We start from the raw sequence: 16,317 nt of genomic DNA, 5'->3' as shown, positions 1-16,317 counted from the left end.
AAAGTCGGATTAGGCTGTTTGAAATCATTTCGGGGAAGAAAATTGGAGAAGTGATGAAGTGGTGAGGTGGAGAGAAAAAAAATTGATAGATGTGTCGGCAACGATACAAATGAAGTTGAATGATACGATATGAGTTATGAATAGAGCAGATACATATATGGAATATTTATCATGTTGGAAACACGTGCTAGTCGCATTAGCTTTACCCAAGCGTATGCATTTTCTCATGGAATACATGTCTACATGTCTTGCCAGACGCAATAATTGTATCGCATTGCATTGTTTCACTTGTTATATACTAGGTATGATTGCATGTAGGTTCTTTGATGTAGGTATCTATCATTTACCACATTCTACGAGAAATCGATTTTGAAAGCGGGAGTAATTTCTTGGGCGGTGGGAGATTGAGGTATGTGTATATACCTTAGTGAGAGTTGCTGGTTTTTTATTATAGTATCTCAACTATAAAAATTTATTAAAACTATGATATACAAAATTTAGTGTATTTATAGAGTTATATTTAGTATTATAATAGAATCGAATATTGTATTAAAATAAATATTGTATATAAAAATAAAACTATATAAAGAAGCAAATTATATATAAAAGTAAAACTATATACAAAAACAAAACTATATACAAAACAAAATTATATATATAAAACAAAACTATATATACAAATAAATAAATAAATAAATAAATAAAAATAAAATAATTTTCACTTTTCTTTTTCTAAAAAATATTATTATTATTCTTCTTCTTTTTTTTTTCCTTTATTCTTTTTTTTCTTTCCTTATTCTTTTTATTCTTTTTATTCTTTTATTCTTTTTAAATTATAAGTACCTTAATGGGGATTGCTGGTTTTTAATTATAGTATATAAATTATATTTAAAAGAAAAGATTATATATATAAAATAAAACTGTATATAAAAATAAAACTATATATACAAAACAAAACTATATATATAAGGCAAAACTATATACACAAAACAAAACTATACACAAAACAAAACTATATATATAGAAAAACTATATATAAAATTAAATTATAATTATAATATTATTATATTAAAGAGATAATATTATATTAAAAAGATAATACTATATTAGAAAAATAATACTATATTAGAAAAATAATACTATATTAGAAAAATAATACTATATTAGAAAAATAATATTATATTAGAAAAATAATATTATATTAGAAAAATAATACTATATTAAAAAATTAATATTATATTAGGAAATCGATATTAATTTAAATGAAATATATATTAATAAAAATGAATTTGATTATATAATCTAATTTAATTGAATTTAATTATTAAAAATAAATTAAATGGGTTAGTGGCGTAGTGGTAGTATATACAACTTATAATTTAAAAAGAATAAAAGAATAAAAGAATAAAAAGAATAAAAAGAATAAGGAAAGAAGAAAAAGAATAAGGAAAGAAGAAAAAGAAAAAGAATAATAATAATATTTTTTAGAAAAAGAAAAGTAAGGATTATTTTATTTTTATTTATTTATTTATTTATTATATATATAGTTTTGTTTTTATATATATAATTTGTTTTATATATATAATTTTGTTTTTTGTATATAGTTTTATTTTTATATATAGTTCGCTTTTCTATATAGTTTTATTTTTATATATAATATTTATTTTAATATAATATTTGATTCTATTATAGTATTAAATATAATTCTATAAATATACTAAATTTTGTGCATAACGATTCTAATAAATTTTTATAGTTGAGATACTATAATAAAAAACCAGTAACCCCCACTAAGGTAATATATACTACCACTACGCTACTAACCCATTTAATTTATTTTTAATAATTAAATTCAATTAAATTAGATTATATAATCAAATTCATTTTTATTAATATATATCTCATCTAAATTAATATCGATTTCCTAATACAATACTAATTTTTTAATATAATATTATTTTTCTAATATAGTATTATTTTTCTAATATAATATTATTTTTCTAATATAGTATTATCTTCCTAATACAATATTATCTCTCTAATATAGTAATATTATAATTATAATTTAATTTTATATATAGTTTTTCTATATATATAGTTTTGTTTTGTGTATAGTTTTGTTTTGTGTATATAGTTTTGCCTTATATATATAGTTTTGTTTTGTATATATAGTTTTATTTTTATATACAGTTTTATTTTATATATATAATCTTTTCTTTTAAATACAATTTATATACTGTAATTAAAAACCAGCAACCCCTATTAAGGTATTTATATATATGATTCATTTTGACTGGTTGTGGAATTTATGTTATTGAGTTTATATTATTGAGTCTAGGTTGTTGAGTTTATGTTGTTGAGTTGAGTTTATGTTATTGAGTTTATGTTATTGAGTTTATGTTATTGAGTTTATGTTATTGAGTTTATGTTATTGAGTTTATGTTATTGAGTTTATGTTATTGAGTTTATGTTATTGAGTTTATGTTATTGAGTTTATGTTATTGAGTATACATACATCATTCAATTGCTGCTACCTACCTACCTAGGTACCTACCTACCTACCTACCTATTGATGAAAAGAAGGAGTCTGGCGCTCTCTATCGGTTATTCTGCCAGAGTGAATGAAGTAGTCTTGTTTTCTTGTTTTCTTCTTGTGGGTGGAAATTGTATATGTGTGTGTATATGTATATATAATAAATATATGCGGAGCTCTGGTATCAGTCAGATATTGTTTATGTATGTGTATGTATGTATGTGTTTGTGGTTGGGATGATGGATTGTGGATGGGGACGGGGATGGGGATGGGGATGGGGATGTTTGCTGGAAATCAAAAGCACGACGCGTATTCGGTCAGATCAGATCAGCGTTTCTTTTGAGTAGGTGTGTCGCATCGTTGAGGTTGATTGTACTTTTGATATTTTAACGGAGACAAATGTTACTGGTCGCGAGCTTGAGCAGCCTCGGAGAATGATTCGTTGCGAGTCTGGTGGTGGTGCATGCGGGATCGCGTCGAGAGAGGGGTAGCTTGGCTAGCAGCAGATGAATGGATCTGATGAGGTGGTATTGCCGATTTCAGAGCAAACGAATGTCGTGCGAGGCTAGTTTCTTTTTTGATTGGGTGGGTGGAAAAGAGGTGTGCTGATAGGGAGGTGAGTTGAGTCGAGGTTCTTGATATAAATTCGTATCCTCTCTCTTCTCTGACTTATCTCGAATGGAGGTCAAGTATTCACGACTGTGATCCAAGTCTTTGATTACTATCAGTATTGTGTTGTTGGATGTGCAATCATTCTCATTTGTGTTTTGTGGAAGGCTAAGGTAATAGACTCGTCTTTACATCAAACTGGAAACTAACGGAAAATGAAGGGTTTGCTCGATCCGAAATCACTTAAACTAAAATCCTCTACCCCTTCTCATCACTCGCAGAATCAACATGCCTTGGCCACCATACAGAAAACCAACGCCCAAAAACAGATGGTCCATGTACCCCTCCCTCCACGACAGCGTAGCACGCCTCCTAGCAGAGCACAATCTCCATTTCGAATTCCATCCCATCGACGACCCGATCGGCTGTACCAAAGAATACGACACCAACATCATGGGCAAATTCATATGTCACAAACGTGCATGCACCTCTAGTGGATGGTCGAGTAAGAAGATAGCGATCACGATACGCATGTATGCTGGGGGGAAATACAATGGGAGAGTATATTATCAGCGATGCAAGAGCTGTAATACTCTCAGTCAACCCATTCTGGATGACTCGTATGCGGAGAGGGTAGCTTATCGGCTTAAGAAGTGGAGTGGAATTGAGATGGATAAGCCGGTGTATTCTGGAAAGAGCAAGGGCCCGCATAATGAGGATTTGTGTGAGGGCTGTAAGGATGGTCATTGTAGTGCTCTTAATGCTGCTTGGTAAGCTTCAGGTAGTAGGCTCTTTACATCGTATCGAATTGTTGATTCATTCAATGGTAGCTAATTGGATGTGGTAATAGGATGGTGGAACAGAAATAGCTAGGAGGTATGGAGATAGTTTGGTGGTGGGTTTGATGGTATGGATGGTCACCAGCTTTGAGGTTACAAGAGACTTTTTTCTTTTGCTATGGTAGTGATGGATTCTGTCCAGGTGCATAATAGTGTACGGGAACTATCAAGGTTTGGAGATGAATGCAGAGCATGTTTGGAACTTTCTTTCTCATGACTTTCAAGCTGATGGGATAGGCAACTTTTTCTGGAAAAGGTGGTTTGTATTTATCAATTTAAGTTTCTCTGAGAAAATCGCCTGGCCTCTCTGAAGCGTATTGAAGATATTATGACTATTCATACTGCTTCAAACCCGCGGTTTTCCATCTGCCCTTCCCCTTGCATCATAACCACTAAGTCTCCCACGCATCCGTGAAGTCTCTGTTCTTTTTGTACTGCATCGTTGTCTACAGAGAGTACGAGATTTGCAGAGATCTATGCTCAAAGTAATATACAGGAGGTATGCAAGTATATGATTCTCAGAAGTGCCATACCAAGACAATCATCTATAAACTAGCCAAGTGAAAATGCGCATAGAATTGACTTTAGCAGGAGTACAAGAACCGCTGCATTCTTGTATCGGAGAAAAAGGGGCGGCCTAGAACAACAAAACTATCTGCATCCGGACTGACACTATCAGACTCGGAATCACATTCCATCGAAATCGACAATCAGGTAAGACTCAAATCGTATCAATCAAACAGTTATCCATATTCAAAAGTTCTCTCGGCCCGTATCCCATCACAGTCACATTACCTCTGCTCATCCCAATTCCCAAACGAACAATCCATTCTCAAAATCTATGCACAAGAAAAGGAGAGTCGACTCATAACAACCAACACGGCTTTCTCGGCTGCGGCTATTCATCACTATGTTGGGACTGTTGGTGACTATGTATCTGCATGCATGCGGCGGAGGGTAATCTGGGGGCCGTATGGTTTATCTTCAATAAATGGTAGTTTTCACCCCTCACTCATAAATGCAGAGATGAGAACCAACAGTTGGTTCCATCCATCCCTCCCCGCCAGAAAATCCACCGGTAGATAAAACCCCCCGGAAACCAACTACATAAGCAACATACTGGGTCTTCGTATCCGCACCCACAAGGCCGGGTATCTCTTCAAGCCTAAAGCGAGGGTAGGCAAGGTACGGAGGTACATCTCATTTCGTGATAGTAAGATGGTAAGGCTGCATACCTGCTCATCCAGGGCACACTAATCCCCTACCCTATCCTATCCTACCCTACCCCATCCTTATCAGTAAGCGCTTTCCCTCCGGAGTCCGTAAGCAGAGAGTGTGGTGTGATCGGAATCCCGAGACTATGGTTAGGTATGAATTGATTCTCCATCACCAGCCACGGATAAAGAGACTTCAGTTACAATGTAACGTCTTTCCCATCCCAAGCTAATAACTAACTCGGACTCGCTTTTTTCTCGATTAAATAACTACCTACAAAAACAGTTGGTGATTATTTGAAAACAAAAAACAAAAAACAAAAAACATTCAATCAATCAAAAAAGAGAAATAATTAGCCGCTCGTATAGTATACGTATAATATGTATTACCGCGGAAGCACACCATCCCTCCGCATCGGAGAAATCGCCGCATCTGATTTTGTACGAGTTATGAGGAAGATGGGTTTCGTTTCCGAGAAGGAAAGCCTGACAGATGGATGGATACGAGTGCCTACCTGCCCAGCACTTTTGATATCAATCAATCAATCAATCAATCAATTCAATCACTCCACTCCCTCACATGTGATTTCTGACTCTGACTTTCTCTCTCTCGTGGATTCATTCCACATATCATCCATGTCATTCATCTACCAGGTACCGTGAATCACCATCATGATTGCCTCCAAACTGGCTCTGATCTCCCTTCGCTTCAAGCAGCTATCCCGTTGGAACTCTATTGAAGATTCCAAATCTCACCTCACCTCACCTCACATCACCTCACCTCACCTCATCCCTCCCACTCCAAAACCAGCCCATCCTACACCATAATATACTATGTAATCCCTCTTGTACAAGTGAAAATCCATCCATGCATTTCATGCATCCCATCCCATCCAATGACCTCATAAAGCTAACCAATCCGCCCCCAACCTCACAAATCATCTATCCCCAATCCCCAATCCCCAAACCCAAACACCAAATAAATTAAAGCCATCACGCACCCACTCCCCTCCCTGAACACAAACCTCGTTTCAAAGTCAGACAATTACTAGGGTCTGCACCAAAGTATCGAGTACTCGTTCGTAAGACTTCCCCATTCATATCTACATCTACTCCCTACGTAACCCTCGTGGCATTAAAGAAAATGAAATGTCCTCTTTATAAAATGCAATTAATATGTAAAAGTGTGTCATGTTCAACAGCCTTAGCACTAAATATATGACTTCAAGTAATCATCTATCTTTATAACTTTGTAATTCTTTATAGCCGCTATAAATACGCTGGATCATACAAAACTGGCAAGGTTCTTGATATCGCTATAGTCTGTCTCTCTACCCTCTACCCTCCACCCTCCTCATCCCTCTGCTACAGCATAGCATAGCCGAGCCCGAGCTGTCAGACTCAAAGATAACCTTATGCCATGTCATGTATGTAAAGTATAACGTCAGATTTATGCTTAGGCTAGTAATTTATGCTTAAGCCTTAAGCCTATCCATAGCATGTTACGTAGAAAATGCGCCAATCCATTCCTCAATCCCAGGAAAATTCCTTCCCCAAACGCCCTTAATGTATCTCTAACTGGATTCCATTTGATCGCTGGCTTTATGCACCATGCACGATAAGCAATGTGCACGTGAATGTCGAACGAAATCCTAAAATTATTCAATGTACTTTTCATCTCACATAATGTCCCCTCACTCTTCTTCATCCACTGTATCCTCCACCGTCACCGCCTTGGCTTTCCCTTTCTCTCTTCTCCTCATTTCACCATCTTCATCTCCTCTTGGCTCACTATGCTCAGCTGAACTACTAGTTGATTCACCAGTACCTGTCATCGTATCAAGAGAAACATGAGGATTTATATTCTCACTACGATCATGTGGAGGCGAAGTTGGCACTGAATAAGCGCCATCAAGATTGTGATTCCCAGCCAAGCTTGATCCTGCAAATAGTTGTGAATTTCCCCAGTTAGGTAAACTAGGAGGGTCAACAAATGGATTTGTATTTGTAGAAGCTGGCTCTGTGGAAGTGGAAATTGTTGATGCCGATTGGTCAGCCGAGATAGAGGGCGGAGTTTCAATGGCGTTTGTTTCAGAAGAGCCAATCGAGCCGGCTTGCGAATTAACTTGTTCAGTGTTGATTGGTGTGGCGCTATTATTAGAAACTTCACTTCTCTCAATTGTAGGGCTGACTACATTTTGCGTAGATGCAGAGGCTATAATAGGGTCATTAGATGTCGATGCTGCTGCAGGCCCTGATGTCGCTGCTTGACCCGGTAATGGCGCATTATGTAGTCTTTCTAATGGGAGAAGTGACCAACCCTCCGGTATGACAACTCCAGGTGGAAGGTCAGCACTACCAGATGGTATTGCAGAGGTATTGGACCGTGCGCTGTGTCTGTGCACTTGTGGTTGACTTGATGGTCTACTGAATGAGGGGATGATTTGTGGCGGGTTCTGAAAGGTAGGCATCTGCGGCAAGGGAAAGTTTGCTGCCAAAGGATCCGCGGCGTTATTTTGTAAATTTCTCAATCTTGTCAACTCGTTTTGTAGCAACTGGACAATTAATAGCTGCTGCTGACTCAATTGCAAGTTTCGAATTTCCTGCGCGACTTGCTGTTCGAGTTCTTCTAAATGTTGTGGTAATTGGTCAAGTGGAAACGCGCCATTTTGCCCAGGATCCAAAAGTGCTGGTGCGGCTTGAGGTTGAGCTCGACGAGGGATACCTAGTTCTAAGCCATAAACTCTAGGTCCTGCACCTGCGGCATTCGCTTGACCTCCTGGGGGGTTTTGAAGGGCAGCGAAATCATTCAGGTTAGCCTGACCAAAGCCGACTCTGATTGGTCCAAGATTAAGCATACGCATACCGCGGCCACGAGCGGGAGCTGCTACAGGTCCAGCACCAGCACCAGCGGGTCCATCTTGTTGGCCGGGAGCGGGTTGATTAGCTCTTGCATTTCGATTGGCATTGGGTTGTGCATCTTGAGGTGTTTCTACCACAGGATTTCGACATGTTGGGCATACTTGTTGTCGTTCAAGCCAGCTCTTCAAGCATCCTAGATGGAGAATATGACCACAAGGTAACTTCTTCGGCCTTGTACGTTCGTTGACAGTACCTGGCCTGGGTTGTGCTCCAGCAGGTACTGGTGGGTTTGTTACAGACCAAGGTCGCATCTCTTCTCGACATATAATACATGTGTCTTCCCTTTGAATATCCTCAACAGTCGCATCTTCATATCTTGAGTTCATATCATGGGTTGCTCTACGGTATCTCAAGAATGCAGTGAGTCGTTTGACGAATGATCTTGCCGTAACAAACAGATCTCGCATAATGTGGATAGGAAGGCCGTAGAATGTGAAAAGGATGAAGAAGAATGAAGAGTAAATGGATAACTTTAGGAAGTCTGTTTCAATGTTAGTAAAAGTAAAAACATAGAATACGAATATGAACTTACCTGTTATCAAATCAAGGGTCAAAACCCATTGACCCTTTGCTTCCCATCCGGGAACCTCGATATCCATTTCTTCAACATCGTCCTCCGAAGGTAAAGGAGTTGTAGGCTCTTCATAATTTTCGCCAGCTTCCGCGCGCGCAATTTCCCTTTGTCTGATCATTTCTGCCCTCTCTTCTCTAACCTCTCTCTTCCTCTCAATTAATCTCTCCTCTGTCTGCTTTTTGACTACTCTCATCTCCATTACAGAAATGAGATATCTACAAGCGGTGGAAGAACTTGAGACAGTCAATACCGCAAATTCAAACAAGAACATAACCATCATATTCGGCCTTGCCTGTTGAATCACCGTGTTGATTGTATAACTCATCAACCACGCATCGTAAATGACCGAGACCGCCAAGGATATCGACAACCGAATATGAAAGAGTTTTGGATTAGCAGGTGGTTGTTGTTCTAGAATCTCAACTCGACCATCTCCTATCCAGCCCCAAACTTTGCCGGTAAGAAGAGCGACAAACATGACGAGAAACCAAGCTCCAACCTCTTCTCTGAATATGGTCATGGCGAGACATGTTTCTGTGATGGCGAACCAAGCTTTCTCATATAACTGCTCGATTTCGATCGGACGGAGAGGGCCGTAGCAAAGTCGTTGAAGTCCATACATGAAACTAGAAAAGACGAATAGAATCTAAGACCTGTCAGCAATCGGAAGCTTCGGCGGGGTGATATCGCAGATCGTAGAAATGAGAGATCTGGGTCTAAAGCATACCAGATTGATTAGGATCTAGGAAAGGTCAGCCATGTTCATCGACTCAAGAGTTCGAAGCTCGGGAACTACGTACCATAAGACACAAATTGCTCTGCGCCAGGTAGACACATGCTGAGTAGAAGTTTGCGCGCTGATTAAACGCAGAAAGAACCACTGCAGCTGCCAAAGCAGTGGATATACCAGCATACCAAGCAAGTCTTGAACCCATTGTGCCTGTGTTGAGCTTTTCACCTACGACCCCGTAAAGTTGGTAGATGGGCAGCTCTGTAGCTCAGCAGCTTCAAGCTATATGTATATGTGGCGTGCTCTACGCCAACCTAATGCTTGATAGATACGCGACAACCGGATGATTTCAAAAATGACAGTATGGATACTCTTTGCAGATATTCTCAGACGTGGATCAAGTGCCCATTCTCATATTAATCATCTTCTTATGAATGAAATTGATATGTCCTGATTGAAGTTCATATGATGTAGTTACCTAGTGTAGTCAGTGCTGTGGTATAGGTAGGTCCACGGGTAGGTACGATGTAGAACTGCCCAGGTGGCCACTTCTGCGGATAAGAGCTGTGGCGCATTAACAAAATGTGAGGAAGTGTGGCTCGTGCTTTTCTTTATCTTTAGCCGACTGTGGTGAAGAACACCAAACCATTATATCATCTTGCAGACTATCTATTTGTGTATACAATAGGTATTTGTATGTATTTGTATACTACCTACCTAGGTATGTAGATATCTGTGGATTCATTGACATTTACATTATTCCAGCACAAGAGAGCAGCGCAGCAACATTGTCAAAATATGAAGATATACGTCGCATCTACTGTATTCGGTCATTGGTTGCGAGGCCATCACATTTCACATCTCATTGCCCCTCTTTCCATATCTTCCGATGATATAGATTCAATACTACCTAGGGAGGTACTCGTAATCATTAAAAGCTTAGGATAATCACCGCTGCCGTCACTCTATCAGTCATGCTGAGAATACATTGCATTGATTGAAATCCTGTCAAAATGTAGACATTTAAAAGATCGAAGATGCAATGAATCTAGTATGCCCCATCCCATATTTCTTCTCCACTGTATGAAGTACCTTCCGTGACCCGTCCCGACAATTACCTACCTACCTACCCAGTCCAGTACAGTAGTATATTCTATACCGCATTCGTCTCATCGTCAATCCAATATCAATCTACATACATCTGCCAATTAGCCTACCTTACGAGCTTACCTCGCAGAGCCAACGATACACCACCCCACACCACTCCACACCACGCACCCATCCATCCTTCACATCAAAGTATTCCAAGTTCCAAGAGATCTTATGCCTTAACCTCACTCCCTCACTATCCCCAACACAACCCAATACCACCTCACCTTACCATTGTCACATTGTCACCAACCAATAAATTTCCTTTCCAGCCCTTTCCAGCTCTCCTCTCCTAGCCCTTTTTGACCCCTCACCATGCATCCTCGGGCATCTCCTTCAATCAATCGTTTCTCATGACCATTAAAACGCAGCCACCAAAAGCACATTATTCTCAATTCAGCCATCTGCATTAGACCATGCATGAGCCTACGCATACGATATGCACGACGCAAGATGAATCCGGATACCCGCTTGCCCTACATCTTCCTTTCGTCTCCGGCCGGATCTCGCTTCATTCATGGACTGGGACTGATGATGTATGTTTACTCATATGTTTACTCACATTTGCAAGGCAGAGCTAGCTTTACGTCAATCTATCCATCAATTCATCACATCAATGCCGATCATGATCTACATGGCGTGCAGTCCCAACAATCGGATCTCAGCGCGATAGGCATAATGCAAGGCGATCCACGCACACAGACAGCTGCTTATTCTCTTCACCAATTTTCCCAAAAAGATCCATGTCACATTCAGTGCAGTATGAAATTTGAGTTGAGAGACCAATGCTGTTTATTCATTCCTAGATTCCTAGATTCCTAGATTGACTAACTATTACTTTACTATCAATTCTTCCACATACAGTAAGTAGCGCAATAATGCCATGACACACCCCCTCCAATGCAACCGCCTTCCCCGTTTCCGAAATACACCACAAAAAATGGGCCAGCCAAAGTAGCGATCTTACATCCTTCCCTTCCTCATTTATCTCCTAATTCACGTGAAAGAAAAACTCCCGTAACAAAACTCTGTCTGATGCATATGCAATAGATAATGCAAGTAGATTGAAATAGAAAGAAAAAGAGCACACCGCGACTTTTGTCTTGTCCTCGAATCCATATCGCCCATACATGTAATATGATATTGTATAAAATTTTCCAAAAAAAAAGGTAAAGAAAAGTAGAGTAAAGAAAATGGTATCGTCCCGTCCCGTTAAAGTATATCTCCCTTAGATATATGTAAATGGTATCCAAAGCGCCGATATAAAACATATGCAAAATGCCCCAAATCATTTGAGCAAATCATAAAAAAAAGTCCATCTCATAACCTCATAACCAAAAGTGGAGTGTGGAAAGGTAGAGTAAGAAGAGGAATTACATCTCTCTCTTAACTTCCATCAACTTCTCCAAATCCATTCCCGTCAAATCATCTGCGATCCAAGGTCCCTTTTCCTCTTCAGTAGCATTGTGGAAGGCCTCCGCTCTTCTCATAGTTTGCACATCAAGATCGGTAACGTAAGCTTTTTCATCGCCGAGCTTGATGCGTACCTCGTAATCGGTATCGAGCATCATATCGTCTTTCCAGAGACGACGAGGTCCATCAAAGACGGTGAGAACACGCTTCTTCATCTTCATTTGAGATGTAGGACACCCCCATGATGAAGGATAGTCCTTGCGCTTCTTACGTCCTTTGGTATTTAGAGTGACGCCACCTTTAGAGTGAGTCATACCTCTGGACTTTTGGACACCGTTGACTGGGTTGCGGTTTTGACGGCCTTTGCGGGATGTACGGACACGGATGGAGTAGTCGTCGTCGTTTTCATCGTCAACTTCCTCCTCATCATCATCTTCGGCTGTTGAGTAAACGTTGGTAGTGACTGGAAGGGCGTTGTTGCGGAGAGTTTCATGAACATCGTGATCTTGTTCGACCTCTGCAAGACGACGAGCGTTGATTGCCTCGGAAGGTTCCTCTTGTTGAACGATGCGAAGAACACAATCATCGAGATGCTCATAGAAGTCTTGAGCATTGCTGAAAGTAGCCGAACAGGTCGAGCACTTTCCAGTAGCATCTGGTGCATATCCGGAGAGCTTCTTTCCACTGTTGATGCTTGCGGAAGTCTTCTTACGGCTATTTGGTGGAGTTTGTTCTACGGCATGTACTGAAGTGAGATGTCTCTTGAAAACATCAGCACGGTTGAAAGATTTTTCTGCCGCAGATCCGGAACCTGGGCAGAAACCACATACCATTGTCCCTTTGTAATGGGTCAAGGTGTGGCGGTTTTTATCGTATTTTCGAGCGAAGCCCTTGACGTGGTAGTCACATGTCTGTATGGGACATTTTTCCGGGCGCTCATTTTGATGGGTTAACATGTGAGCTTTAAGATCTTTGAAGATCTTTCCACACTCTGGCCAGGTGCAACGACCCTTCTCTTTTGATTCTTCACCACTAAAGTTGCCATCTTGGGAACCATATGACTGGTGAGAAATTGTCAAAGATGGCCGTCTGATCATTGGTGCTGGGTATGGATAATATTGAGAGCCCAAGTAAGGGCTTGCGCTATCGGCCTTGGCAGGTCCAGGACTTCTTGAGGAGTGTTGGGATGGTGATGGAGATGTAGGATACATTGGTGCTTGGTAAGGAGACAATTCAGATTGTCCAACAGCTGATGTTGGGCGAGTAGCGGAGAAAGGAGCATGTAAAATGGATGGGTCTAGAAATTGATGTTAGAATGAAATTCTTTTGGAGTTTGCTTGGCGAAGAAAAGTGTATGAAGCTTGTGCCGGAGTTGACAGAGAGAAAACACACAAGAAGATTCAAGTGGAGCAACAAAATTGCCACTAGACTGAGAAAAGAAAGGAGATTGTTGAAATGAAGAATATGATGTTGTCGGCTCCGAAGTAAATGTTTGCGCTATTGAAGTAGTAACGGGAGATAACCTTATCTCGTTACTACGACCGGCGCTAGTTGGAGACTTAAAGCTTGAAATTGGTCGACCAGATACAGGAGAAATTGAAAGTGTAGAGACATGAGGAGATTTCAAACATTCTTCTCTAAATTCTTTTCGAAACGCACTGACGGGGGTGATTGGTGAAGCCATTGATCGCGAAGAATCCATTGGAGTATGAAAATCATGGATAGGGGAGGAAGAAGAAGAAATAGGACGGTTCTGACGAGGTGTAGATCTAGAGATATTTTCACACTCACCAACAAAGCCTGGTTTGGCTGAATTGAAATCTACAGTAAAGTCTTCCATACCTGCAGAGAAGTTGTAGTCGGTTCCTTGACCAAAGTTATCGTAATTCACGATACTTGGATTGATGCCAAGTCCAGAACCCCACTCAGATACCGAAACCATGTGCCCGTGGTTTGAATTGGGAGAGCCAATGGTCGAGGATGTCGCGGAAGGTCCACTCGCGGTGGAGTAATTTGAAGGCGCAGTTCCTCTCAGTTCTGGTGACTCAACAAAATGTTGGGGAACTTCGCTATACATAGTTGTGGAATCGAATCCGGTGCTGGTAGGGTATATATCTTGTGTTCTCGGGTATGCATACGCAGCGTCGTGTTCGATCTGGAAGTTTGGCATGCCATTGTATGGATATTGAGGAGAATACATATTTGCTTCGGGGAAAAGTGGAAAGTCGTTTTCGTTTTGATTTCCCATGTGTCGCGATAGCATATGGAATGAGTGATCAGATACCGAGACCATGTTGTGTTGTGAGAGTTTGTTTCGAAGACGGTGATGGCTGGCTATCTTGGATTGGGGGTGGTAGCCACACTTATCGCCGACTAGATATACCGATCAGTAAACTGCTTCACGGACCATCTACCCAAGGCTGTATGCGAAATACCTTTGGTTCCTTTGCAGTTCCAGTATAGGAAAGTATGCTGTATATCGAAGAGGGTTGCAATGTATAAATACTTTTTGAGGATGTCGTTGTGCAGGTTGATATAGATACTTGGGAATAGTTGGATTCAAGGTAGTATTTGAGGATGATTGGAGATATGATCTGAGACAGGAAGCCGATGAAGGAAGCCGACGTAAGAAGAGGGCGAGGCGCGGAGAATATATATATATATATAAAAGGTATGATGACTGAGAATAGGGTTGACGAGAGACAGAATAGTAATGTAGGGTTTAGTTTAGGTAGAAGGTGTGAGATGAGCTATGATGCATTAGTTCGGGGAGGATGATCGATGCCTTTCAAGGTTGATGTGTTTATTGCCAAGCGGGAGAGCGGGACATGTATTAATGTTTGTAGTAGTTTGGTAAGGCCTGTCTAGGTGTTCTTGAATCCTGGTGGTATGATATGGAGTAGATATGGGGTGGAGAGTGTAGATGTGTATGATGAAGGATGAGCATGAACATGTTCCTTTTCTAGAAAGTTGGGGGCATCTTGAGGATTAATATTATATTGTAATATTGGTGGTATGGAGATGTAATGGGACTGTCTAGTGAGATCAAAAAATAAAAAATTACTAGGTATAGAGTAGTTCTGGACGGGAAAGGATAAGAAGGCTTCAAAATGGCCGACCCAGAAAAATGCAAGATGCTAAGCCCGGACATGGGAACATGGATAGAGGAGACATGGGGTTGATGTTGAACCTTGAGATTGGGACATGGGCATTTTGAGCAAATCATTTTCAGGGATTCTCTTACTCTGGAGCAAAATGTTTCTTTTTCTTTTTTGTCTTGTTTGCCCTAACCTGTTCTTGTCAATTAACCCTTGATAAGTTGCGATTTGACTTCAATACCCCCAAAAGACCCTATAGAAGGTATCTTTACTTTATTGATTATCTAGTCAAGAAATTGTTTACTTTACACACACACACATGCACACATCTAGACGTATCTAATTGGTAAGGTTGATACAATACGTACGATAGACACCACTAGTAAGGTACGAGTCCAGTCTAGATCCAAAATTAAGAAGAAAAAACCGCTGGAAATTCCCGTAGATAGGATAGCACTACGTCTGTTGAGATTAGTTCCCGGTAGATAGTACTATAGCAAACAGATTAGACTAACAGTCACTGATTGACTAATTGACTAATTGACTAATTGACTAATTGACTAATTGACTAAAATGTTTCTTTAGACGAAAATCATCACAGACCTCATCTAGAGTGACAGATTGACAGAACGGTCGTTGAATAAAATTATATTCTTACGATCCGATCCAATAACTATGTCCACAATCTACCTAGGCTCAGATTCCTCTTCACAGGCTTCACAGAAGTAGTATTCAAACAGCACAGCACAGCACATTGTGGCTTCTTTTTTCCGTGGCCTCGGTCTGGTCGCTCCTCCACCGACCTGATAACCTTACAACCTTACCTTACCTCACCGCAGTGTATGCATAATGATTAGTGCACCGAAACCAAGCAATGCACTTGAATCCACAAAATTCATTTCACACGCCATTATTCCATACACAACACAACAGGCACCTTGGAAAAATCATACACAGCCTTACCCGAATGCATCTGGCAAATGTATGGCGGACTTTCCACTTTGCTGGGCATACCCATCTTACAACCTTGCACCTACCTCGCACACAGGATCTCAATAACCTTACAAGGGATGGGGGTAACTTGCAGCACTGGCGCTGCGTGCATTATTAGTGGCCGCCTGGAATCTCCGTCCCACCATCGCCATCTCCGTCTAGTCGGTCAAGACTCAAGATTCACTCCACTCTCATTATCTACTTGCCAAACCAGTTTGGAACACACACACACTTACCCACCCA

At 40.2% G+C, this 16,317-nt stretch overlaps 3 protein-coding genes across 3 annotated transcripts; 1 reads left to right on the top strand and 2 right to left on the bottom strand.

The window, feature by feature from the left end:
• Window positions 1-3,430: 3,430 nt before the first annotated feature.
• On the top strand, window positions 3,431-4,011 carry EAE98_001433 (uncharacterized protein; the record flags this gene model as incomplete). Its single annotated transcript, XM_038949052.1, has 2 exons — window positions 3,431-3,912; window positions 3,993-4,011. The coding sequence occupies 2 exons, from the start codon at window positions 3,431-3,433 to the stop codon at window positions 4,009-4,011; spliced, it is 501 nt and encodes a 166-aa protein (XP_038814037.1).
• A 2,428-nt stretch (window positions 4,012-6,439) lies between these two features.
• On the bottom strand, window positions 6,440-9,907 carry EAE98_001432 (uncharacterized protein). The gene is made up of 4 exons (XM_038949051.1): window positions 9,492-9,907; window positions 9,419-9,433; window positions 8,650-9,337; window positions 6,440-8,598 (listed from the first exon to the last, which is right to left on the bottom strand). The coding sequence occupies exons 1-4, from the start codon at window positions 9,624-9,626 to the stop codon at window positions 6,890-6,892; spliced, it is 2,547 nt and encodes an 848-aa protein (XP_038814036.1). The 5' UTR covers window positions 9,627-9,907; the 3' UTR covers window positions 6,440-6,889.
• Window positions 9,908-11,943: 2,036 nt separating this feature from the next.
• On the bottom strand, window positions 11,944-15,195 carry EAE98_001431 (uncharacterized protein; the record flags this gene model as incomplete). The annotated part of the gene is made up of 4 exons (XM_038949050.1): window positions 11,944-13,280; window positions 13,775-14,356; window positions 14,419-14,455; window positions 15,133-15,195. 4 exons carry the CDS (start codon window positions 15,193-15,195, stop codon window positions 11,944-11,946), a joined length of 2,019 nt encoding a protein of 672 aa, XP_038814035.1.
• Window positions 15,196-16,317: the final 1,122 nt, after the last annotated feature.

The sequence above is a fragment of the Botrytis deweyae genome (genome assembly GCF_014898535.1).
Source record: "Botrytis deweyae strain B1 chromosome Unknown BDEW_003, whole genome shotgun sequence".
Taxonomy (NCBI): domain Eukaryota; kingdom Fungi; phylum Ascomycota; class Leotiomycetes; order Helotiales; family Sclerotiniaceae; genus Botrytis; species Botrytis deweyae.
This window is presented reverse-complemented; position numbering and strand designations above follow the sequence as displayed.

Coding starts and splice junctions, on each gene's coding strand:
- EAE98_001432 (XM_038949051.1), bottom strand. CDS start 9,626: ATGGGTTCAAGACTTGCTTGGTATGCTGGTATATCCACTGCTTTGGCA. Junction 8,599..8,649: donor GACCCTTGATTTGATAACAG/GTAAGTTCATAT, acceptor ACATTGAAACAG/ACTTCCTAAAGTTATCCATT.